Source organism: Dendropsophus ebraccatus, chromosome 9, assembly GCF_027789765.1.
Source record: "Dendropsophus ebraccatus isolate aDenEbr1 chromosome 9, aDenEbr1.pat, whole genome shotgun sequence".
Classification (NCBI taxonomy): domain Eukaryota; kingdom Metazoa; phylum Chordata; class Amphibia; order Anura; family Hylidae; genus Dendropsophus; species Dendropsophus ebraccatus.
In genome coordinates, this window is record NC_091462.1 from 105,618,772 (window position 1) to 105,643,748 (window position 24,977).

At 46.5% G+C, this 24,977-nt stretch overlaps 1 protein-coding gene across 1 annotated transcript in view; it reads left to right on the plus strand.

The window, feature by feature from the left end:
• The window catches only part of TEKT4 (tektin 4), a 33,447-nt gene extending 28,984 nt beyond the window's left edge, over window positions 1–4,463 (plus strand). The window contains exon 6 of the mRNA XM_069984198.1: window positions 4,183–4,463. Coding sequence (XP_069840299.1) covers window positions 4,183–4,399 — 217 coding nt within the window. The 3' untranslated portion in view covers window positions 4,400–4,463. The remainder of the gene's footprint in view (window positions 1–4,182) is intronic.
• The last annotated feature ends 20,514 nt before the right edge of the window (window positions 4,464–24,977 follow it).

Genomic DNA, 24,977 nt, shown 5'->3' on the forward strand with positions numbered 1-24,977 from the left:
CAGGAGACATCACAGGGATATGGGGTCCGCACCTCACACCTTACAGGATGCTGATATCACAGGAGACATCACAGGGATATGGGGTCCTCACACCTTACAGGATGCTGATACCACAGGAGACATCACAGGGATATGGGGTCCTCACACCTTACAGGATGCTGATACCACAGGGGACATCACAGGGATATGGGGTCCGCACCTCACACCTCACAGGATGCTGATACCACAGGAGACATCACAGGGATATGGGGTCCTCACACCTTACAGGATGCTGATACCACAGGAGACATCACAGGGATATGGGGTCCGCACCTCACACCTTACAGGATGCTGATACCACAGGGGGCATCACAGGGATATGGGGTCCTCACACCTTACAGGATTCTGATACCACAGGAGACATCACAGGGATATGGGGTCCGCACCTCACACCTTACAGGATGCTGATACCACAGGGGACATCACAGGGATATGGGGTCCAGGCCCTAACCATACAAGGGGAACAAAAACACTATGGCTGATACTAGTGAAAAGCCCTTTAAATGCTCAACCAGTGGACAGATGTGGCGCCGTTATTGTTAGAGGACCTGCCCTTTTGGCTGTTGAAAACATAAATTTCCCTCTTCATAGTTTTGCGGTTGGCACAGTTATACCTGTGGTACCCGGAGACTGAGGTTCTCAACCTCTGGCTCCGACAGCTACAATGCCAATCCATCCAAAACAGAGAAGACGTGCATCATCCCCCTATTACACTGATTTCAGTACTCGATGTTCCGGAGGCAGGCTCCAGGTTTTTATATTCTTTTGGAAGATGTCGATCCCTTGGTAATGTTCCACCATTTCATTGTTCTTTGCCGAAGTGCTTAAAGATTGATGAGGTCGCTCTAAATAACACATCTCAGTCTATTCAGATCAGAGCCGGCTTCTAAAGGCTCCGAGTGGCAATGAGTCACATAGCGGCCACTCCGCACTGTCCATGGAGATCGCTATGTGATACCTTTTCCTTTGATCACCAAGAGACACACAGAGCAAAAAATGAAGTCTGCCCATTGTGATCGGATGGGGCTGAGCAGGTATCAGCAGGACGGCAGGGTGCAAAGTAATCCAAACAGTGCCATGACCCTAATAAAGAGACTATAGACACGACAGGAGCCCGCAGGCCGGGACATAAAGGAGAATTAGCTTCAGTGCTTCCTCATCTGAGAAGAATGGAAAATGACTCACCTGGATAGAAACCTTCAGGAAAGAAGAAGCGGCATGATAGTAATCCTTCAGCAAGTGTGCCAGGATAATGTTCTTACCACGTATAAAACACTCGAGTAAAGGTCTTATGGGATGGACGAGTGATCAGGATAAAACATTACATCGTTGATCGCCAATACATAGTAGGTTTCCCTAGGTTCCCACATCCCTAGTGATCTAGGGGACTTAAAGGGTTAAAGTGGATAAAAAATATTTTTAAGTAGTGACCAAATGAGTATATATTGGTTAAAAAAGTTATTTTACTACTTTCCTCTGATATTTTAAGATTTTCTTCTGTTCTGTTTTCTTTGCTGCCCCCCGTTTCCTGTCTAGTTTATATGCTGTAAAGGACTTCCTGTGTATGCTGGGCGCTCTAGCTGGGTATTCAGCCAACTGTCACCCTTCCACTAACTGGGAGGCTCATGTGGGCAGGGGTATAGTGTGTGGGGGGGGGGGTAGTTGGCAGAATTCCTATGTAGAGTGTACAGCAGGAACAGGAAATCCATTACAGGATATACAGTGCATTAGACAAGAAGTGGGGCAGTGAAGACAATGGAGCAGACAGTTTGCATCACAAGCAGAAGGAAATGATATAAGCCTACAGAAAGATGATAAAATAACTGTATTTACCCATATACAGTATGTTCATTTATTAGGTGTCTGTAAGTAGGTTTTGCTATTGGAAAACTCCTTAGCTATGTTCACACTACATATATTTGAGGCTGTATGTTTGAGGCTGTATAGCAACCAAAACCAGGAGTGGATTGAAAACACAGAAAGGATCTGTTCACATAATGTTGTAATTGAGTGGATGGCCGCCATATAATGGCAAATATGTGCTGTTATTTTAGAACAACGGCTGTTATATTGAAATAATGTAAGTTATTTACCGTTATATGGCGGCCATCCACTCAATTACAACATTGTGTGGACAGAGCCTTTCTGTGTTTTCAATCCACTCCTGGTTTTGGTTGCTATGAGGACCTGACATGAGGACCAAATACAGCCTCAAATATACATAGTGTGAACCCAGCCTTAAGGCAAGTATACTCTGTTGTCTAGTATATTGAGGTGAAGTGGTTAATACCAGCATCCCTAGTGACCTTTGGTACTGGGTTATTACCAGTATCCTTTGGGGTCCAGTACATTGAAGGTATTAGGAGCATGGTTTATACCAGCATCCCTGGTGGTCCAGGTAATGTAATGTTTAATATCCCTGGTGGTCTAGGGTAGAGAGTGTTTATTGCCAGTATCCCTGGTTGTCTAGAGTAGCAAAAAGGTTAATTAGTTAATAAATACATGGTGTACATTGGATAGATAGATAGATAGATAGATAGATAGATAGATAGATAGATAGATAGATAGATAGATAGATAGATAGATAGATAGGAGATAGATAGATAGGAGGGAGATAGGAGATAGATAGATAGATAGATAATAGATAGATAGGAGATAGATAGATAGGAGGGAGATAGGAGATAGATAGATAGGAGATAGATAGATAGATAGATAGATAGATAGATAGATAGATAGATAGATAGATAGGAGATAGATATGATTTTAGATGAAGAGAAATGTTGAGTCTTAAGGTCCAGGGAAAAAAAAGTGACTTATAAAGCAGAAACCATTGTGACCCCCCTGCAGGTTTATCAACTCCGTGGCAGACAAGATGCTGGTTAAGCCTGGCACACCGATGCTGTGTGTGTACTGGGCTGTAGTTACACATCCCATAGCAATCTTGTTTTTCTGTTGAGGATCCTGGAAGACACAAGAAGGTCTGAGCCCCATCACTCCTCCCAGTACAATCTCTTTGTTTAGCACAATGAAGCTGAAAATCATTATGTTCTATAGAAGAGTCTAAAGATAAAATGCTGGTAATTTACTTCCTATCTGTGGTGAATGAGTAAATTCCCTGCCCCCAGCCCCGACATCATCAGGAACCTGAACCCACTATTGTTACACCCAGTCATGTATGTCTGATAACTGCTCGGAGGGTGGGAGTGCTGTATCCATTAGGTAGAAGACCCCAGTAGGTAATCTGTGCTCATTAAGTAATGTTGCCCCCTCAATTAGGTAGAAGCCCCCAGTGATTAGGTAATCCCCCATTAGGTAGAAGCCCCCAGTGGGTAGATAATCCCCTATTAGGTAGAAGCCCCCAGTAGGTAGGTAATCCCCCATTAGGTAGAGGCCCCCAGTAGGTAGGTAATCCCCTATTAATTAGAAGACCCCAGTGGGCAGGTAATCCCCCATTAAGTAGAAGCCCCCAGTAGGTAGGTAATCCCCCATAAAGTAGAAAGCCCTTGTGGGTAGGTAATCCCCCATTAGGTAGAAGCACCCAGTGGGTATGTAATCCCCCATTAGGTAGAAGCGCCCCATGGGTATGTAATCCCCTATTAGGTAGAAGCCCCCTGTGGGTAGGTAATCCCCCATTAGGTAGAAGCGCCCCATGGGTATGTAATCCCCCATTAGGTAGAAGCCCCCAGTGGGTAGATAATCCCCCTTCATTAGGTATAAGACCCCATTAGGGGGAACCCTCAATAGGTACTTTCCGCCCATTAAAGGGGTTATCCAATGACTAGTGTATGGTAGGACACACTTGCATGTTTCCTACCAATACGTCTGGTCATCGGTGTGTCGCTACTTTCATCTCTTGGCTCCATTTTCTCTATGATATCCTTGCTGTGCACTGCCCTAAAACTACAGTACCTGGCAGTCCTCGTGACCACCCGCCCAGCCTAATCCCAGCCCCCAACTCTCTCAGCTCTTCATCTCATAGGATAAATGCAGTGACATCATTGCCCCTGGGGAAACCTCCCCCCAATGCTACACACTGTATGATACCTCTATATAATAACAGCCTATAGGAGAGTGTATGGTAGCCACTCACATCCAGTAATATGGCCGCCATGTAGCTGACTGCTGACTTCTCTCTTCCCTCAGGCTCATCAGTGAGGTCGGGGAGCTGACCGAGTCGGTGGAGTTCCTGAAGCAGAAGCTGGAGGAGGCCGAGCAGTCCCTTAGAAACCTGGAGGACACCAGGATGTCCCTGGAGAGAGACATAGCCAACAAGGCCAACACTCTCTTCATCGATCGGGAGAAGTGCATGACCCACCGCACACGTTACCCCGAGGTCTTGAAGCTGACTGGTTTTCAGTAGCCTCAGTGGAGGAGTTATATTCTGCTTAGCATTACCTGTGTGAATAAAGAATAAGGAATCGTCATGAGTTGGCTCTGTCTCATAAAAGTCACCGTAAGGGATTTAGGTAGTCTGGTTCTATTTACAGTATAGGAACTGTATGGCAGTAGTATATCTGCGCTGTGGGGAACTGTGGGGCACTGTATGGCAGTAGTATATGAGCACTGTGAGGCACTGTACGGCAGTAGTATAGGGGCACTGTATGGCAGTAGTACATGGGCACTGTATGGCAGTAGTATATGGGCACTGTATGGCAGTAGTATATGGGCACTGTGGGGCACTGTACGGAAGTAGTATAGGGGCACTGTATGGCCAGTTTTATTAGGGTGTTTCCCTGGGGGTCGCCATAGACCTTTCATACTGTAAGAAAGGCAGCAAAATGAATGCAGGGTAGGAGAGATCTGGTTATGATGAGTTGATAAATGAAGAAGAGGAGACTGGAGAGAGTAATAGCCGCTTCTCTGTGTATTAATGGTCTATAGATGAAGCTTTGTGACTATTCCTTGCGTTGTGGTCCCCACAGACGACCTGAGGTCACTCTCTGCGGCTGGAAGGAAAGCGATCTCCAATCTGTAATCTCCAATTAAGGAAAGTTTTCCTCCTGATTGGTGAAGTTATAAAACTATTATCAGCAACAAAGGAAATTGTAGACGCGGTGATGGAAGAGACATCACCTGCCTTTCCCTAGTAGGTGGCATGCTGACGCTTGGGGTACAGGATAATGACACACTGACACTTGGGGTACAGGATAATGACACTTGGGGTACAGGATAAAGACACGCTGACACTTGGGGTACAGGATAATGACACTTGGAGTACAGGATAATAATACTTGGGGTACAGGATGCTGACACTTGGGGTACAGGATAAAGACACACTGACACTCGGGGTACAGGATAATGACACTTTGGGTACAGGATAAAGACACGCTGACACTTGGGGTACAGGATAAAGACACGCTGACACTTAGGGGGAGATTTATGAAAGGGTGTAAATATACACCTGGTGTAAACTGCCCACAGCAACCAATCACAGCTCAGCCTTTAAATCTGGTAAAATAAAAGAGGAGCTGTGATTGGTTGCTGTGGGCAGTTTACACCAGGTGTATATTTACACCCTTTCATAAATCTCCCCCTTAGGGTACAGGATAATGACACTTGGGGTACAGGATAGTGACACACTGACACTTGGGGTGCAGGATACTGACACTTGGGGTACAGAATACTGACTCTTGGGCTACGGCATAATGACACTTGGGGTACAGGATACTGACACTTGGGGTGCAGGATAGTGACACTTGGGGTACAGAAGACACCACAGCCTCAGACCTGATTGGGGCTGCTGCGGCTCTGGTTTATTGGGGAGCAGCTCTTTTATATGATAAGTTCTCTTATTATGATGATCCCCACTGACTGTATAAAGCTCAGCACATCAGGGGGGGCAGCTCACATTCTCTCGGGGCTCGTTTATCACGTCCGTCCAAATATCACCAAATCCTGGATTTAGTTATTGGTAGGAAAGCTGAAATGTGCTGTTCCAGTGTCAGCATTACATGTAGAGTAATAATCTATGTGCTGCCCGAGCTCCTCCACCCCAGGCAGCCTGAACTACTGCCGGCAGCACTGACATGCATCCAGCAAATCCTATTACATCCTTTCCATTGGCGTCTCTCAGTTGTGCTGATGACAGGTATAGTGCTGAGCAGATTTACATACTTCTTCCTCGGCAGATTCTAATCCAATGATTTCCAATGATTCTACATGCCACTTAGTTTTAATATGCTGTGGGTTATAATATTTGTGTAGTTAAAGGGATATACAGCTAACATTCCCGCTAAGCCTTTGTAGTTTGTTAGCGGAGAGGTTAGAGAACTGGCTGCTGGGTCCTTCTAAATCAAGATATTTAAATAAGTGGTAGGAGCCAAATATCAATGTATAGCACCAACTCATTAGCTGTAATTAGCTTCATAATGGGCAGGCATCCCCCATTGCCCTTCGTAGACTTCTACCCAACTGCCCTCTGTTACTGCACCTTATACCCCTCTTGCAGAATGCTCCTAGTACATCTTACATATGACCTCTCTCACAGACCTCTCTATATGGCCCCTCTCACAGACTGCTCCGTACACCCTTCTCACAGACTACTCCTCATGCCTTCCTCTCACAGACCGCTTTATATGACCTCTCTCACAGACTGCTCCTTATGCTTCATCTCTCAGAGAATGCTTCTTTGCCTCTTTTCACAGGCTACTTCTGATGCCCCCCTTCTCTGACTTCTCCTTATACCCTCCTCTCACAGTCCACTCCGTATGTCCCACATCTCTCATATATTGCTCCATTTGCCCATTCTCTCAGACTGCTTCTTATGCATTCAGCTCTCAGATTGCTCCTTACAAGCTGCTTTCTATGCCCTTCTCGCACAGACTGATCCCTATGCTCTGAATAATTATGCTACACCCTCACCCACACTGTCAGATGCCCAAGAGTCTGTCTTATCACCACCCCTCTCATGCCTTCCTGTCTACCAGGATGGATTAAAGCATGGTAGTCAGTGCAGAGAGGAATAGCCTCTCTAGGAGCCTGGCTTCTGGCCAGTGATCATGTCAGTGTGTTTTGAGTTTAAGCCATTCTGTTTCAGTTTGTTTCTGCCAGATATGCGCTGTAATCTCTCAAGTCAGCTACCTCTGAGGTTATACCAGTCCACACTGTGAGGAACCCATCCTGCATTGGTCTCCTTGTCTATGTCCAGGGTTAGAGAAATTGCATTCTTGCTTCTGGGCCCCCTGGATTCACCGCTTCTTTCAGGCGTCCGGTCACAAATAGTACAGATCGGCTTCTGCATCGATGGTTGTGCTCCTACATACGTCACTTCGGGTGTTGGCAGAATCTACAGAGTGTCCTTTGTGTAGAGCAGGTTTATGCCTGTGAATTACGCCACGCCTCCTTCCCGCCTTGCCATGCCCCCCGAGGTCCCCCTGCCCACCTGCCCATCAGGTGAGCAGGGGATACACCAGGCATACACCAGGGAGAAGGGGCGAATCTGTGCCTTCTCCCTGGCGTACGCCCCAGCTTGATAAATGTCCTTTGAGTTAGAAGTCATCAGTTTAAATATTGAAAGACTTATTATTGAAAAGGCATGTGGGAACTTGGGGATTGCCAGCGTACCTGTAAGGGAATCTGGGCCCTGAATGGCATACAGGGACAGTTGAGTGCTAGGCCCCCCAAAACTGTCCCTGCTTACCTGCCAGTCCAACCCTAGGTGGTTGACAACAACTGAGCGATGGTCTCTATACTCTCTAAGTGAACCACGGAGCGAAACTAGAAGAACAAACTCAATAAGGAAGAGTCAGGCAGATGCAGGCAGGGTCGGACTGGACCACCGGGGGGCCGGGGGATCCCCCGGTGGGCCCGCCCCCCTTTGAAGCGCCCTGTGCTGGAGGTGGGCCTCCTGTTCAGCCTCTCCTTATGATCTGGAGATCAGGGGGCCCTCAGCTGCCTTTCATGGTGCTCTAGTGATTAAAGAACGGCAGCAATCCCCTTTTACTCCACCACTGTAAAGCCATGGACCACCCCTCCCCCTGCACTGTAAGTGGTACAGTCCGTCCTAATCAGCTCCTGATTGGCTCTCTTCCTGCCTGTCACTAGAGGTTCCCTCCTCCCTGCAGTAAACAAACCCTCGTGTGGCAGCAGGGACATGCTGAAAGCTGCACAGAGAAGCCACAGCAGCAGGGTCCCCTCCATCCCCCCTCCCCCTGCAGTCATGTCTCCCCCATCCATCCCCCCTCCCTCTGCAGTCATGTCTCCCCCCTCCATCCCCCTCCCCCTGCAGTCATGTCTCCCCTCTCCATCCCCCCTTCCCCTGCTTTGTGCTGTCGGTGCGAGGAGAAGAGGGAGAGGCTGCAGGCTGCACATAAGAAGATGGTGGAGATGAAGACTAATGGAGGCCCTGGAGCTTCTGCATAAAGCAGTCAGTGTGTCAGTAAGTGCATAAGTAGATCAGTGTGTGTGAGTGTCTGTATATTTGTGTAGTCTTGTCATCTGTGTGTGTAGTGTGGCTATCTGTGTGTGTAGTGTGACTATCTGCGTGTGTAGTGTGGCTATCTGTGTGTGTAGTGTGACTGTGTGTGTGTGTGTGTCTGTGTAGTGTGACTATCTGTGTGTGTGGCTGTGTGTGTAGTGTGACTATCTGCGTGTGTAGTGTGGCTATCTGTGTGTGTAGTGTGACTATCTGTGTGTGTAGTGTGACTATCTGTGTGTGTGTCTGTGTAGTGTGGCTATCTGTGTGTGTAGTGTGGCTATCTGTCTGTGTAGTGTGACTCTGTGTGTGTAGTGTGGCTATCTGTGTGTGTAGTGTGGCTATCTGTGTGTGTAGTATGGCTGTGTGTGTAGTGTGGCTATCTGTGTGTGTCTGTGTAGTGTGGCTGTGTGTGTGTGTGTAGTGTGGCTATCTGTGTGTTTAGTGTGGCTATCTGTGTGTGTCTGTAGTGTGGCTATCTGTGTGTGTGTGTGTACTGTGGCTATCTGTGTGTTTAGTGTGGCTATCTGCGTGTGTGTGTGTGTGTAGTGTGGCTATCTGTGTGTGTAGTGTGGCTATCTGTGTGTGTAGTGTGGCTATCTGTGTGTGTAGTGTGGCTATCTGTGTGTGTAGTGTGGCTGTGTGTGTAGTGTGGCTATCTGTGTGTGTCTGTGTAGTGTGGCTGTGTGTGTGTGTGTAGTGTGGCTATCTGTGTGTTTAGTGTGGCTATCTGTGTGTGTCTGTAGTGTGGCTATCTGTGTGTGTCTGTGTAGTGTGGCTATCTGCGTGTGTGTAGTGTGGCTATCTGCGTCTGTGTGTGTGTGTGTGTGTGTGTAGTGTGGCTATCTGTGTGTGTAGTGTGGCTATCTGTGTGTGTATTGTGGCTATCTGTGTGTAGTGTGACTGTGTGTAGTAGTGATGCACGATGCACCGAAATATCGATACTACTATTGATATTTCGGGCATAAAAACGGTTCGGTACCAGGATTTCCTGGTATCGATACTTTATGTTAAGCTGCATAATAAAGCAGCTTAATATAAAGTATAGAGCAGAGAACACGGGCAGCGGCTAGTTGAGCGCCGGACGTGTTCTCTGTGTGCCACCCCCGGCCCCCTGGTGTCCCCTCCTCCGCCCACGTGGTCTCCGCTCCCGGCGGCGGCAAATTCAAATAGCCGGCACATAGCGAGCGCTAGTGCTGGCTATTCAGGGTAAATGCCGCTGTCACAACTGACAGCAGCATTTAACCCTTCCTGAGCCGCTCCATATGCAGCAGGAGTCTGCTGCATTTGGAGCGGCCCCCACTGCTAATGACTGCGGCCCGCGAGCGTGTTAGGGCGGCAGTCATTTAACTATTCCATTCCCACCCGGCAGTTCCCCACCATCCAGCACCTGCCAGTTCCGCACCCGCCCCGAGCAGCATGGTCCCCCGCACCCGCCCGATCCCCCACCACCACCCTTCCCCCGGGTACAGTGACACAACAACTCGCAGCATACCTTCTTGTGGGGAGTTGTTGTGCACAAGGAGGTATGCTGGGAGTTGTTGTGTCAGGAGGCTGCTAACGCACTACAACTCCCAGCAGCATACCTCCTTGTTCACTACAACCCCCCAGCATACCTCTTTGTGCACAGGGAGGTATGCTGGGAGTTGTAGTGCACAAGAAGGCATGCTGCTGAGAGTCGTGTCAGGAGGCTCCTAACGCACTACAACTCCCAGCAGCATACCTCCTTGTGCACTTCAACCTCCAGCATACCTTTTTGTGCATAAAGAGGTATGCTGGGGGTTGTAGTGCACAAGGAGGTATGCTGGGAGTTTTCGTTTTGCATTAGCAGCCTCCTGATACAACAAATCACGGCATACCTTCTTGTGCACTACAACTTCCAGCATACCTCAGTGTCCACTACAACTCCCAGCATACCTTCTTATGGTGATTTGTAGTGCACAAAGGGGGTATTCTGGGAGTTGTAGTGCACAAGAAGGTATGCTGAGAGTTGCAGTTGTGCAGCAGAAGCCTCCCGACACAACATCCCAGCATGCCTCCTTGGGCACTACAACTCCCAGCATGCCTCCTTGGGCACTACAACTCCCAGCATATCTTCTTATGCACTACAACTCCCAGCATATCTTCTTATGCACTACTACTCCCAGCATACCTCCGTGTGCACTACAAATCCCCATAAAAAGGTATGATGGGAGTTGTAGTGCATAAGAAGTTATGATGGGAGTTGTAGTGCATAAGAAGGTATGATGGGAGTTGTAGTGCTCAAGGAGGTATGCTGTTGTGCACAGGGAGTTATGCTGCAGGGTTGAGGGGAATTAAAAAGTGTTATTAAAAATTTTAAAAAATCACAATAAAAGGTTCTAATAATCCCTTTTGCTTTTTTGAAAAAAAAAAAAAGTGGAAGAAAAGGAACATACATGTTTGACATCCATTGCATGCGTAATTGTCCGAACTATAAAATGTAACAAAGTTATCAAAAATCACATAAATAAGTATATCGCTTATATTTGTATTGTTACTTATTTTTTTTAAACTTTATTTAGTATCGAATTGGTATTGAGTATTGAAATAAGAAAGCTGGTATCGGTATCGAACTCAAAATTCTGGTATCGTGACATCCCTAGTGTGTAGTGTGACTGTGTGTGTGGTGTGGCTATCTGTGTGTGGGGCGGCTATCTGTGTGTAGTGTGACTATCTGTGTGTGTAGTGTGGCTGTGTGTAGTGTGGCTATCTGTGTCTCTGTGTAGTGTGGCTATCTGTGTGTGTGTGTCTGTGTAGTGTGGCTATCTGTGTGTGTGTCTGTGTAGTGTGGCTATCTGTGTGTGTGTCTGTGTAGTGTGGCTATCTGTGTGTGTCTGTGTAGTGTGGCTATCTGTGTGTGTCTGTGTAGTGTGGCTATCTGTGTGTGTGTGTGTGTGTAGTGTGTGTGTGTGTAGTGTGGCTATCTGTGTGTGTGTGTGTGTCTGTGTAGTGTGGCTATCTGTGTGTGTATGTAGTGTGGCTATCTGTGTGTGTGTAGTGTGGCTATATGTGTGTTTCTGTGTAGTGTGTGTGTGTGTGTGTGTGTGTGTGTGTGTGTGTGTAGTGTGGCTATCTGTGTGTGTGTGTGTGTGCACACCTATTATGTATATAAGGGGACCTGGTGTAAAGTGAAACTGGCTCAGTCGCCCCCGGCAACCAATCAGATTCCACCTTTCATTTTCCAAAGAGTCTGTGAGGAATGAAAGGTGGAATCTGATTGGTTGCTAGGGGCAACTGGGCCAGTTTCACTTTATACCATGTTTGATAAATCTCCCCCATAGTATATATTATATAATGTAGTTCTATAATCTATAGATTATCCTATTTCCTATAGATGTTATTATAGATGTATGCAGTGTGCATGTAGACTGTACAGATAAGCGTATAGACTGTATGTAGTAACACATAGATGAGAGATAGTGTATATACTCTCTATATACCTCTATGTAGGGTCTACCTGCACACTGCATACATTTATAATAAACCAGAAACCTTCAATGCAAATAGCATCGGTCTGCTGCTGCTCCTATTCCATGGGGTGACGGCAGCAAATCGCTGCTATATTTGTCATTTGCCAACATGTTGAAAGACAAACGACTGCAACCATCAGGTGACATGGTTCATGTCTATTACACAAGACGATTGTCGGCCCTAACGTCCGATATTGGACAAATACGGCTGATAATCGTTCTGTGCAATAGGGCCTTAAGAGCCGAGTAGTGCCCTTAAAGTATGTGTCTGTGTGTGTGATTAGATGTATGTATGGAAGGTGTGTGTGTGTCTGTGTATGATTAAATGTATGTATGTAAGGTGTGTGTATCTCAGTAAATGTGCATGTGTACAATGTCAGATTATTCCTTAATCCAAATGTACTGTACTAACATGAAATGTTTGGCATCGGTTATGTTCAGTATATGTATGTAGGGTGGGCCCCATAGCATCAATTTCCCTGGTGGGCCCAGGGACCCCAGTCCGACACTGGATGCAGGTCAAACCAGAGATTGCAGAGTGGTACAAAAACAGTCAAAATCGGAGACAATCCATGTCCAGCTCTAGCTTCAAAAGACTATCTCAAGTAATGTCCAAGAGCAAAAGTGGATTTCTTATGAGATGTCAAAGTACTGGTCCAGAGAATGGTTGGACCAGCCCTCTGACATCCAGACAACAGTAAAAAAAGATTGGCAGGGAGAAGAGTCGAGTGGAGAAGGAAACTGTCCATCACTACGCAGTCTAAACTATCTGCAACCCAGGACTAGAGCTAGGAGAAGAAACCAGATGGGTGTAGTGGAGAAGCTGTCAATTACCACACAGCAAGTGCTAGAATAACACAAAGCTCAGACTGGTGCAAAGAAAACATAAAATTGCACCCAGCTATCCCTCTACAGCCCTGTGCATACCCGTCTCCCATTTATTTTGGACTACTTATACCCCTATACCTTATGGCCCTATTCCACGGGTCGTTTTAGAGGAGCAAACGAGCGCTATTAGCGCTCGTTTGCTCCTCATTCCCCGCTCGCTGCCGCCGCTATTCAACGCGGCTGCAGCGAGCGGGTGAGTGCGGGAGGGGCGGCAGGGAGCTGCGGGGGGGCTGCCCGGGGGATCGCTGATCGTCCGGGCAGCCCATAGGATATAGCAGCGTCTGCTGCCGATGCTCCTATTCAACGGAGCGACGGCAGCAGATCGCTGCTATATCAGTCGCTTGTTTTTCAACATGTTGAAAAACAAGCGACTGCAACGATCAGCCGACATGAACGATGTCGGCTGATTGTTGCACTCTATTCCACGGAAAGATTATCGTCCGTAGCGGTCGATATCGTCCGAAAAACGAACGATAATCGTTCCGTGGAATAGGGCCATTACACACTGAGGCTTATGCGCCCCCTTCTCCTTATACCCCCTCTTACTCACAGACCACTCACTATGCCCCCCATCTTTCACAGATTGCTTCTTTTCCCCCTTCTCGTTGTATCTTGTCTATCACATTCCCCTTGTTGCCCAGTTATCCATTTTTTATAAAACCACCCCCGTCTGCAATGAAAACCATATTGATTGTCAGTTCATTTTTGCCGATTGAAAGCAGGATCTAAATGTTCTTAATATCATCTACGTAACTCATACTTTTTGCGGTTAGACTGGATTGTGCCTGTTTTCTACTCCATAATCAGATTGGTCTAATCACAGCGCCATTGAGAGAGTAATAATCTGTTAGTGGAGTCGCGGTCGCAGGCGCACAATGGGTGCAATCTGCTTAATTCTTAATAATTTCTGATAGTAATTATGGTTATTATCCGGGGAGCAGAGACGTCGTGTTTACCTATAATATGAGCACCGATAACATTCTCTAGAGGAAATAAACGACATAACATCTCGGCCACTTCAGGGCTCCGGAAAGCTTGGACGTGAATTAGTGCCCCCTGGGTCTGCGTGGAAGACAAGGGGTTACATGAAATGATTAATTGTCAGCCGTCATGATTGATTAGAAGTGTTTGGCCTGAAGTCGGAGGTTGTGCCCAGAATCATTATTTACTTACATGGCGGAAATGAGTTTTATAGGCTTGGACTCCATTCTGGTGGAATTTTATATAGAGAAATATAAAGACTGACTGCTTACTTATAATACATGTTACACCAGAAAAGGATTGGCATTACTGTACAACCAGGGCCAACTATTTCAAAAATTCATTACAGGCAGGGGGTGGGTGGAAAATAAAAAAGCCAATATGTTTACCGTTCCCAGAGCCTGAGATGTAGACCTCCCTGACCTCACTGGCAGTCATCTCGTCCTGGGTTCCGGGTACGTCACAACGCAGACTCGATGTCACAGACAGGTGGGATTTATCAATGATTGCAGCGGTGTCCTGCCCCAGTTACTGACTGAGCAGGGCATCCGTCAGCCGGGTCGTGGCTTAGCCAGAGGGGAGCTCAGAAGACAACCGGCAACAACCCCCCCACCAGACTTCACCTTTAAGAAGTTGGCCGGGTCACAGAACAACTGGTGTTTCACATTGAGTGAACATGGCCTATGGTTGTATCTATGTTTTCCAGGACTCCTTAAGGCTACAGCCAACTTCTTCAGCCACACGCTTGGATTTGGAGGAACATGAGCATGCTCGAGGTTTACTCATCTCTGATTGGGGCTATTACTATCCAACTGTCTCACCACTGATCCATTGCTCTAGATCAGCTATTTTAAAATAGTTCCATTCTAAATTTACTGGACGTTTGTCCACGTTGCCCCTTGTAAATGCAGCAGTACTATGTTTGCATGGCCACAGCTCCATTCACTACTATGAGACTGACAGTGATCGCCAAGCACTCTGTGACTGCCATTCCTGAGATTGTTAGGGGCCTGGCAGTCAGACCCCCAATGATCACAAACTCATCACCTATTCTATGGAAAGAAAATAAATTATTTTAGAAGGAAAACCACTTTAAATGCCAGCCCCGGGCCGTTTAGAGTGAAGATCCTATTGGTCACCCCTGGCTTGTGCAGTTCTGTGCGGATTATAGCATATGCTGTGAATCTGTACCCAGTGTTTTGTGTTTTTCTCTAGTTCTTTGGTTCTTCTCCCTAGTTTCTTAGTTATATCTTGGTTTACAAAAAGTTTTATTAATTTTTAGTTTTTCAAAAGTATACAAAAATAAGCCAAACATAGGCTGAGTATAAAGAGGGCGAATATTATGACCAAATGATAAATTCTATAGTCAGAAGCAGGAAAAGGAAAGGAATAACCACATACTTTGAGTAGATAGAGAATATCTACTATAATGAGAAAATGCAAAGAAAATAACACAACTTGGACCCCACCAGGGAGACGTACAGACCATAATAACTAAGTCCAACCACTCAACTGATACAAGAAACTAGAGAGGAGTACATCAAAGACAAATCACAACATACAACAAAGCAACAAAAAAGCCTTCATGCCTCCTGTCTCACCCACATATGAAATGAGGTCCAGGCATGCTGCACCTTGCAAAACCTTTCCTCTTGGTCATATAAAATGGAAAGAAGATGATCGATAACCATAATCCAATTCCGTTTGGATTCAACTAGATCACTCTCTTCCATGAGGTAGCAATAGAAATCATAGCCGCTAGAAACAGGAAAAGTTTACTTAGTTATATCTTGGTTATTTTTTGTGTAATCCGTATTTTTTTATTTACCTCTGTTCCCTGGGTCCTAGGCTTTCTAGTTGGCTCTGCAAGGAAATTTAGCTTAGGGTTTCCATAGGGACACTGCAGGAACAGTGAGGTCTTGTGTTAGGTACTGGGTTCAGGGATAGGTCTGGGGAAGGATTAGGGACAGTTAGGGTCACTCCTTTTATTTGTTCCTCTTTTGCCATCTTCCACTACATCCCTGACTACCATGATCCACTCCATGATTTCCAGTCCGGATAGTCTATGGTGAGTTGCCATTCTTTTTGCCTGCCAGTATTGATACTGTGTATATTTTTCTGCTTGCCATACTGTTTGGTTCTGCTGTAAGTCCTGGGTGAATCTGAGTTAATATATATTAAATAGAGTGGTACCCTGGTTTAAGAGTAACTTGGATTAAGAGTGTTTTGCAACAAGAGCTCACAGTTTTTCAAAATTGTAATTTGGTTTAAGAGTTCCCTATACTGGGTAGGAGGGGAGTGGGGGAGGTGCATGGTCTGCATAGCGGGGTCTACAGCCCTGTACTCTGACCCAGGAAGTCTCCCTCACCTTCCAAGTGCTGCTATACAGTGCCCACATATGTCCTGCTCATTCCTTCATACTCCCTGCAGTCTCTGCCAGCCCTTGTATTTCCCATCCTTTCCATTCCTGCTATAATCTGCCTGCACTCACACTCAGCTTTACACACTGCTGCTATAATTTGCCTGCACTCACACTTAGCCATTCACACTACTGTATATAAAGTTTCTGTCACTGTCCTCCTGCACAGCTCTGTGATTCTCCCTTCCTGATTGGTCCATGCTTAACACACCCCCTTCCCGTTGCTGTCATGTGACCACACAGTCCTCTGACAGCAGCCCTGCTTCTCTATTCTAGCCTGTTGTACTACGCTACTTCATTATGGGGATCTGCATCTCCATCCTGCTCCATCGGCTGCTGTGTTATCAGGTTTATGCACTTACTATACATTATACACCACATGCTGATTATAATATCACATATTCAGCTGTTTCTCATTGTTTGTTTCATCTGTTTTACATGTTATTTAGAATTTAAAAAAATCATTATTTTTGGGGTGTGAAACCATTTGTCTGCATTTCAGTGAGTCCTTATAGGAATATTTGCTTTGGTGTAAGAGTGGATTTGGATTACAAGCGCAGTCCCGGAACGAATTATGCTCGTAATCCAAGGCACCACTGTATATAAAAAAGAATAGCTATTGTCAAACTGACCATTCAGTACAACTAAAGAAAGTATATATGATATACACAAAGAAAAGGTGCTGTATGCAGCTTCCTGTCACCCCTTGGTAAGAGGTAAGAGTATAAAATAAAACTGTTATTTCTCTTCTACAACCAAATGTAACAAAAGAAACAGAAATCACGCAGTGAAACATTCCCTTTAAATTCGTAGATAAAAATCTACAGACGCTCATGACCTTCCATGAAGAATGCTTCGGTCTGTATCCATTGTAATTGATTGCCACCGTTTATTAGGTATAAGCAACAAACTGCGGTGATTCATTCCCTGTCAATGACTTGTTTAATATTGTAATTAGTGTTACCAACAAGCATGGCCGAAGCGGTGGGAGCTTAACCAGCCGCACATCAGAGAATCCATCCCAATGATTACAAAGTACATGAGTGATGGCCGGGCTGTGCACAGAGGATGATGTATAACTGGAAAACTCATTGACTATGTCATAGACTTTTATTAAATATGCTGATCTCCCAGTGCTCATTGGCTGCAGCCGCCTACTGGCGCCATTTACTAACTAGGAAGCAATCTGTCCGTACAGCAAGGAATTGTTCTGGCTACAAGAGCAATGATTAAGTAATAAAAAAGGCCGTCTGACTATTTATTACAGGTGACTTTCCCTAGGAGTCGGCGCCAGATACACTGAAAAGTTGCGGTTGTTTTTGTAAAGCAAATATGGTACAGTAAATGGCTTCATCTGATGGCCGGGAGGGGAGAGTCTCACAGCTACAATTTCAACCACATTTAGTTTCTAATATAGCTGAAATATATGTATAATAGTGGTCCTATGGACTATAACACCGCTACATGTGTACAAGAATATAACTACTATAGTACTGCCTCCTATATACAAGAATATAACTACTATAAGGCTATGTTCACACGTTTCTTTTCGTAAAAGTACAGCCGTTGTTGCAACCAGTAACAACAGCCGTACTTTTTACGAAAAGATAAGTTGCCTAGTCTTCTATGGAATCTTGGCCGCAGCGTATGCACATAGTATACGCTCCAGACGGGATCTCTCTTAATGCTGTAGAAAACTGACATCAGAACTCTGCGGCGTGAAGGATCATCTGCCGTATCTGCTGGGACAATTTTTTTAGAGACCGGCCTTTCCTCTTACGATATGTGAACATAGCCTAATACTGCTCCTATATACAAGAATATAATTACTATAATACTGCTCCTATATACAGGAATATACTATAATACTGCCCCCTATATACAAGAATATAACTACTATAATACTGCCCCTATATACAAGGATATAACTACTATAATACTGCCCCTATATACAAGGATATAACTACTATAATACTGCTCCTATATACAAGGATATAACTACTATAATACTGCTCCTATATACAGGAATATAACTACTATAATACTGCTCCTATATACAGGAATATAACTACTAGAATACTGCTCCTATATACAAGAATATAACTACTATAATATTGCCCAATATATACAGGGATATAACTACTATAATACTGCCCCCTATATACAAGAATATAACTACTATAATACTGCTCTTTTATACAAGAATATAACTACTATAATACTGCTTCCTATATACAGGGATATAACTACTATAATACTGCCCCCTATATACAGGAATATAACTACTATAATACTGCCCCTATATACAGGAATATAACTACTATAATACTACTCCCTATACACAAGAATATAACTACTATAATACTGCTCCCTATATACAGGAATATAGCTACTATAATACTGCCCCATGCAGGGCCGTTTTAATACATTGGTGGGCCCAGTGCACAGCCCTCAAGAGTGGGCCCCCCCTTCCCTTTCGGCACATTGTATAATGTACTGAATTTGCCCCCACACTGTATCAAGAGCCCCAATACATACAGTAGTTACCTTATAACACTATTTCCACCATACAGTGATTACATATTACATAAAAACTGCACTAAACAAAACAGAAAGATATCACCAATGATACCATTACATAATACCGCCACATCATGACCCCTAACACTACAACCCTATAACAGAGTGCAGTTACATCCAGTGACTCACCGGGGGCGTCTTCTCCGATCAGAGTCTGTCACCTTTTCTTTTTCTCTCCATCCAGCCTGGGCCACCTTGAAGTCTTCCCCTGGCTGTGAATCTTCTCTCCAGAATCTGCCAGACAAATATTTTAGGCTCCAACACATACAGTAGTTAGGTCCCTTGTACCCCTATACAGTAGTTACACCCCTCTGTACTCCTACATAGTTACACCCCTCTGTGCCTCCATAGTTTTAAGGTGTCCCTGTAGTATATAGACCCTCATATGCTCCTCCAGTTATATACAGCCCTCCTGTGCGCTCCCCCATTAGTATATAGCCCCCCTGTGCACTCTCCCCAGTAGTATATAGCCCCCCCTGTGCTCTCCCACAATAGTATATAGCCCCCCTGTGCTCTCCCACAATAGTATATAGCCCCCCTGTGCTCTCCCACAATAGTATATAGCCCCCCTGTGCTCTCCAATAATATATAGACCCCTATGCTCTCCCCCAATAGTATATAGCCCCCCTGTGCTCTCCAATAATATATAGACCCCTATGCTCTCCCACAATAGTATATAGCCCCCTGTGCTCTCCCCTAATAGTATATAGCCCCCCTGTGCTCCCCCCCAATAGTATATAGCCCCCTGTGCTCTCCCCAATATTATATAGCCCCCCTGTGCTCTCCATAAAATATAGCCCCCCTGTGCTCTCCCCCATAGTATATAGACCCCTGTGCTCCCCCATAGTATATAGCCCCCTGTGCTCCCCCATAGTATATAACTCCCCTGTGCTCCCCCATAGTATATAGCTCCCTGTGCTCCCACATAGTATGTAGCTCCTCTGTGCTCCCCCATAGTATATAGCCCCCTGTGCTCCCCAATAGTATATAGCCCCCTGTGCTCCCCCATAGTATATAGCCCCGCTGTGCTCCCCCATAGTATATAGCTCCCCTGTGCTCCCCCATAGTATATAGCTCCCCCATAGTATATAGCTCCCCTGTGCTCCCCCATAGTATATAGCTCCCCTGTGCTCCCCCATAGTATATAGCTCCCCCGTGCTCCCCCATAGTATATAGCTCCCCTGTGCTCCCCAGTAGTATATAGCCCCCTGTGCTCCCCCATAGTATATAGCCCCTTTGTGCTCCCCCATAGTATATAGCTCCCCTGTGCTCCCCCATAGTATATAGCTCCCCCATAGTGTATAGCTCCCCTGTGCTCCCCCATAGTATATAGCTCCCCTGTGCTCCCCCATAGTATATAGCTCCCCCATAGTATATAGCTCCCCTGTGCTCCCCCTTAGTATATAGCTCCCCTGTGCTCCCCCATAGTATATAGCTCCCCTGTGCTCCCCCATAGTATAAAGCTCCCCTGTGCTCCCCCATAGTATATAGCTCCCCTGTGCTCCCCAGTAGTATATAGCCCCCTGTGCTCCCCCATAGTATATAGCCCCTTTGTGCTCCCCCATAGTATATAGCTCCCCTGTGCTCCCCCATAGTATATAGCTCCCCCATAGTGTATAGCTCCCCTGTGCTCCCCCATAGTATATAGCCCCCTGTGCTCCCCCATAGTATATAGCTCCCCTGTGCTCCCCCATAGTATATAGCTCCCCTGTGTTCCCCCATAGTATATAGCTCCCCTGTGCTCCCCCACAGTATATAGCTCCCCTGTGCTCCCCTATAGTATATAGCCCCCTGTGCTCCCTCATAGTATATAGCTCCCCTGTGCTCCCCATAGTATATAGCTCCCCTGTGCTCCCCAATAGTATATAGCTCCCCTGTGCTCCCCCATAGTATATAGCCCCCTGTCCTCCCCCCATAGTATATAGCCCCCTGTCCTCCCCCATAGTATATAGCCCCCTGTTCCCCCCATAGTATATAGGCCCCTGTGCTCCCCAATAGTATATAGCTCCCCTGTGCTCGCCCATAGTATATATCCCCCTGTCCTCCTTCATAGTATATAGCGCCCCTGTGCTCCCCCATAGTATATAGGCCCCTGTGCTCCCCAGTAGTATATAGTCCCCTGTGCTCCCCCATAGTATATAGCCCCCTGTCCTCCCCCATAGTATATAGCTCCCCTGTGCTCCCCCATAGTATATAGCCCCCTGTCCTCCCCCATAGTATATAGCCCCCTGTGCCCCCCATAGTATATAGGCCCCTGTGCTCCCCCATAGTATATAGCCCCCTGTGCTCCCCAGTAGTATATAGTCCCCTGTGCTCCCCAATAGTATATAGCTCCCCTGTGCTCGCCCATAGTATATATCCCCCTGTCCTCCCCCATAGTATATAGCGCCCCTGTGCTCCTCCATAGTATATAGGCCCCTGTGCTCCCCAGTAGTATATAGTCCCCTGTGCTCCCCCATAGTATATAGCCCCCTGTGCTCCCCAGTAGTATATAGTCCCCTGTGCTCCCCCATAGTATATAGCCCCCTGTGCTCCCCCATAGTATATAGCTTCCCTGTGCTCCCCCATAGTATATAGCTCCCCTGTGCTCCCCAATAGTATATGTGCTCCCCTGTGCTCCCCCATAGTATATAGCTCCCCTGTGCTCCCCAATAGTATATGTGCTCCCCCTCCCATATAACATTGAAAAAAACAAACACTTTTAGTTTTGCCCACCTAGGTCCACGCGTTCCTCTTCTCTTCCCTCCTGTGGCCGCACTTCCTGCAGTCACAAGAGGCTGCACTCCCCTTACCCTCGCGCCGACGCTCCAGTGACGTCAGGCGCTAGAGGGAGAGTGCGGCCTCTTGTGACCGCAGGAAGTGCGGCCACAAGAGTGACTGACAGGGAGGGAGCCAATGGCTCTCTCTCTGTCAGTGTCGCTGCTGCTGCAGCGCTGGCGCGCCGCAGCAGCAGCGGGCGGGGGCAGCGGCGGACGGGGGGCCCTGCAGGGGGCGCCATGGAGGGGTAAGTAGATTACCCATCCATGGCGCTCCCCCCTGACAGGCTGGTGGCCGGAGCCCTGTGCGACCGCATTGGTCGCACATAGCAACGGCCGGCCTGCTCGGGGGGGCCCCTTTAACCAGTGGGCCCGGTGCACGTGCACCATGTGCCCTCTGGTTAAAGCGGCCCTGGCCCCATGTAAAACACTTTATGTTGTATACCACCTTCCCTGTGTAAATGATAGGTGTGATAGGGATATAGTCCAATTTGGTTTAATCTAAGTTGACATTACTAGTGAGGTCTTTCCGCCCTTCTGTATGATGCCAGGCCAGAGATTAGCCGGGTTATGGGGCTTCCTGGGTCTGTGTGGACACGTGATATCGGTTGTTATTATTGTCTTGATTGTGCTTATGTCTCAAATGTTATCATCCACATTCTGGACATCTGATTGACAATGAATGGGAGACATCAGAAGCTATGGAGGAAGCTGTTGATTAGTGGCGGCATGGCTCTTGGGACCGTCTCCGCTGTAAATACAATGCCTTCGTCTTTAAATTAGCGTGATATACAGGAGATCGATAAGAGGTGACAGCTCGGCAATGGGGGAGTAAGCAATTCTAGTTATCCTTGGCTCGCTCTCCTATAGCCGCTTTCACATCTCATTTTCCACATGTAGTCAATTCCTGAATGATGTAAAAATCTATAGATGAAGGAATCCATTCAGGTGGTGGACCTTGTTATGGCCGTCCGCCGGTTCTATATTCTGGAAGCAGCAGCAATAATAGTGGCCTCATGAAGAACGTTCCTTGTGCTATGTCTGGAGAAAGTTTATTAATAGAGATGAGCGAGAAGTGAAATATTCGACCTTCGAGAATGTGAATCGAATAGGCAACGAACGAGTATTCGATCTCATTATAGTCTATGGGAAAAAAACTTGCGGCACTTGGAAATCAAAATTCGACCATTTGGAGGTCACCAAGTCCCCCATGAAACCTCCCTAAACGATGCAAACACCTCCGGAATGACACTGGGACATTAGGGGGAGCATGCCTGGGTGCACCCAACACCCCAAAATCGCAGTATAATGCCACCCTCCACAGTTGCGAAGGAAAAATATTTGCGAACGCTTTATGAACATTTATGGCAATGTTCACACATTTCATTCGTATTTCTTGCGCAGTGTTACATACATTCAGAGCGTCATGTTATTCACGCATATCACTCGTAATGCTGTACGAACGTTACTGGAACAGTATGTATGACGTGATTTTTTCTGGACTACTGGAACAGTATGTATCACGTGCCTTTTACTGGGCTACTGGAACAATATGTATCACGTGCCTTTTACTGGGCTACTGGAACAGTATGTATGACGTGCCCTTAGTGGTGTTAAACAGGGACACTATAAGTCACTTGTACACACAGGGTGCTGGGATGAATACACCTGATGCTGCTGCTGTTATATCATCTATTTCTTAGCACTGAGAAGCTTTGGATTCAGAGATGACTTTTTCGCTGGATCTTCGCCCTGAAAAGGACTTTTGGGTTCTGTATAATCCTGCCTAAAACTCTACTAAAACCTATCTCTCCCTGCTGCAAGATCTTTCCCTGACTAGGTTGAAAGCGCATCTGTGGTCGAGAGGCGGGAGCCAAGTATTTAAGATTCAAGGTCATGTGGTTCAGCCATCCAATGAGGGTAGACGCCGTTTCCGCGCTGCGTGCGTACACCCAGGGTGCCTCACGGCCTCCCTGCATGGTCATTGGGTTAAAAAAAAGCGCCAACTGCAATGGGAGGGCTTTCGAATGTTTCCCGCGTATTCGCCACACTACTCGATTGAATTAGAATCTTTCAAATACCGCAATATTCGATCGAATACCTACTGGATCGAATCGTATTCGCCCATCTCTATTTATTAATACTCAAAGACTTCTGCAACGGTGATGAGATGTTTATTGACCTCTTGTAGAAGTGGAGCCATATTTCCACCATAATGTACCCTCTTAGCCTGGACAGGGGTATATCTATGGGGTGGGGGCTGGTGGGGTAAATACCATGGGTGATGGATGCCTGGGGGCAATGCAAAAATTCACTCTGCCCTGACCAGAATGTATAGCTGGAGGACAAGAGTAGCGGGGAAGCTGGTGCTGTGGTCCTTTTTTTGAATCGTGACCAGGTTCCTGCGCAAGGCGCTGGTTTATTACCGAGCTTCGGCCTGGGCTGAAGCACTGGAGGCGGGCCGGCCCACCCCCAGTGGGAGAAAACCACCACCCCTCTGTGACGCGGCTCCATTAGAATCAATGAAGCCACGTCACCGAGGGGCGGGGGTTTCCTCCCTCTGGGGGAGTGCTTCAGAGCTTCAGCCCGGGCCGGTGCTCAGTAATAGACCCTTGTGCGGGAACCTGGCTGCGGTTCAAAAAAAGGACCGCAGCACCAGTGCCTGTGACGTTCTATTCATGTGCAACACTATTAAAGCGTATGTACCTGATGGTACATATATTGTTAAAGGCCATAGGTGTAAATCATAATAAATCTGATGCGGGAGGAAACCACGCCTCCTCCCCGCCATGTTGCGTAACATGAAGCCAGTGGGGGATTCGTCTGGCGTATGCCATAGAAAAGGGTCCAATCTGCCCCTTTCCCATGGCATACACTATGGGCGCACCTTGATAAATCTCCCCCCTAATGTTTATATCCAGCTATGGAACCTGGTGGCTTTGCAACTATCCTACTGGCACTAAACCAACTGATAATTTGTGGCATGGTCAGGGAAGAACTAAGTGGGTAGCAACTGTGCTTCTCCATCACTACTGTTGAGTAAACTTGATGAAAGTTCAAGTTCGGCAGCGTTCCTCCAAACCCAAACTCTTGGCATTTGACGTCTGGAAAAGTTGGATGTCACCGTAGGGCTGTCAGGTAAAAATAGATATAGCCTAGGGCCTACGGCTGTATCCATGTTTTCCAGGACTCCCAGCTTCTCCAGCCACCGGCAGTCAAATGCCAGGAGCTTGGGTTGAGATGAACATTGCCAAATGGAAACTTTCGGCAGGTTCACTCAAGACTACCCATTACCATTTTAGCAAAGGGGGTCGTCAAACCACTGGGTGTACTAAAGAAAGAGACAAAATGTGTAAAACATAATCAAAACAAAAAGTTTTCTAAAACTTGCAGAAAATGGGAATGGAAAG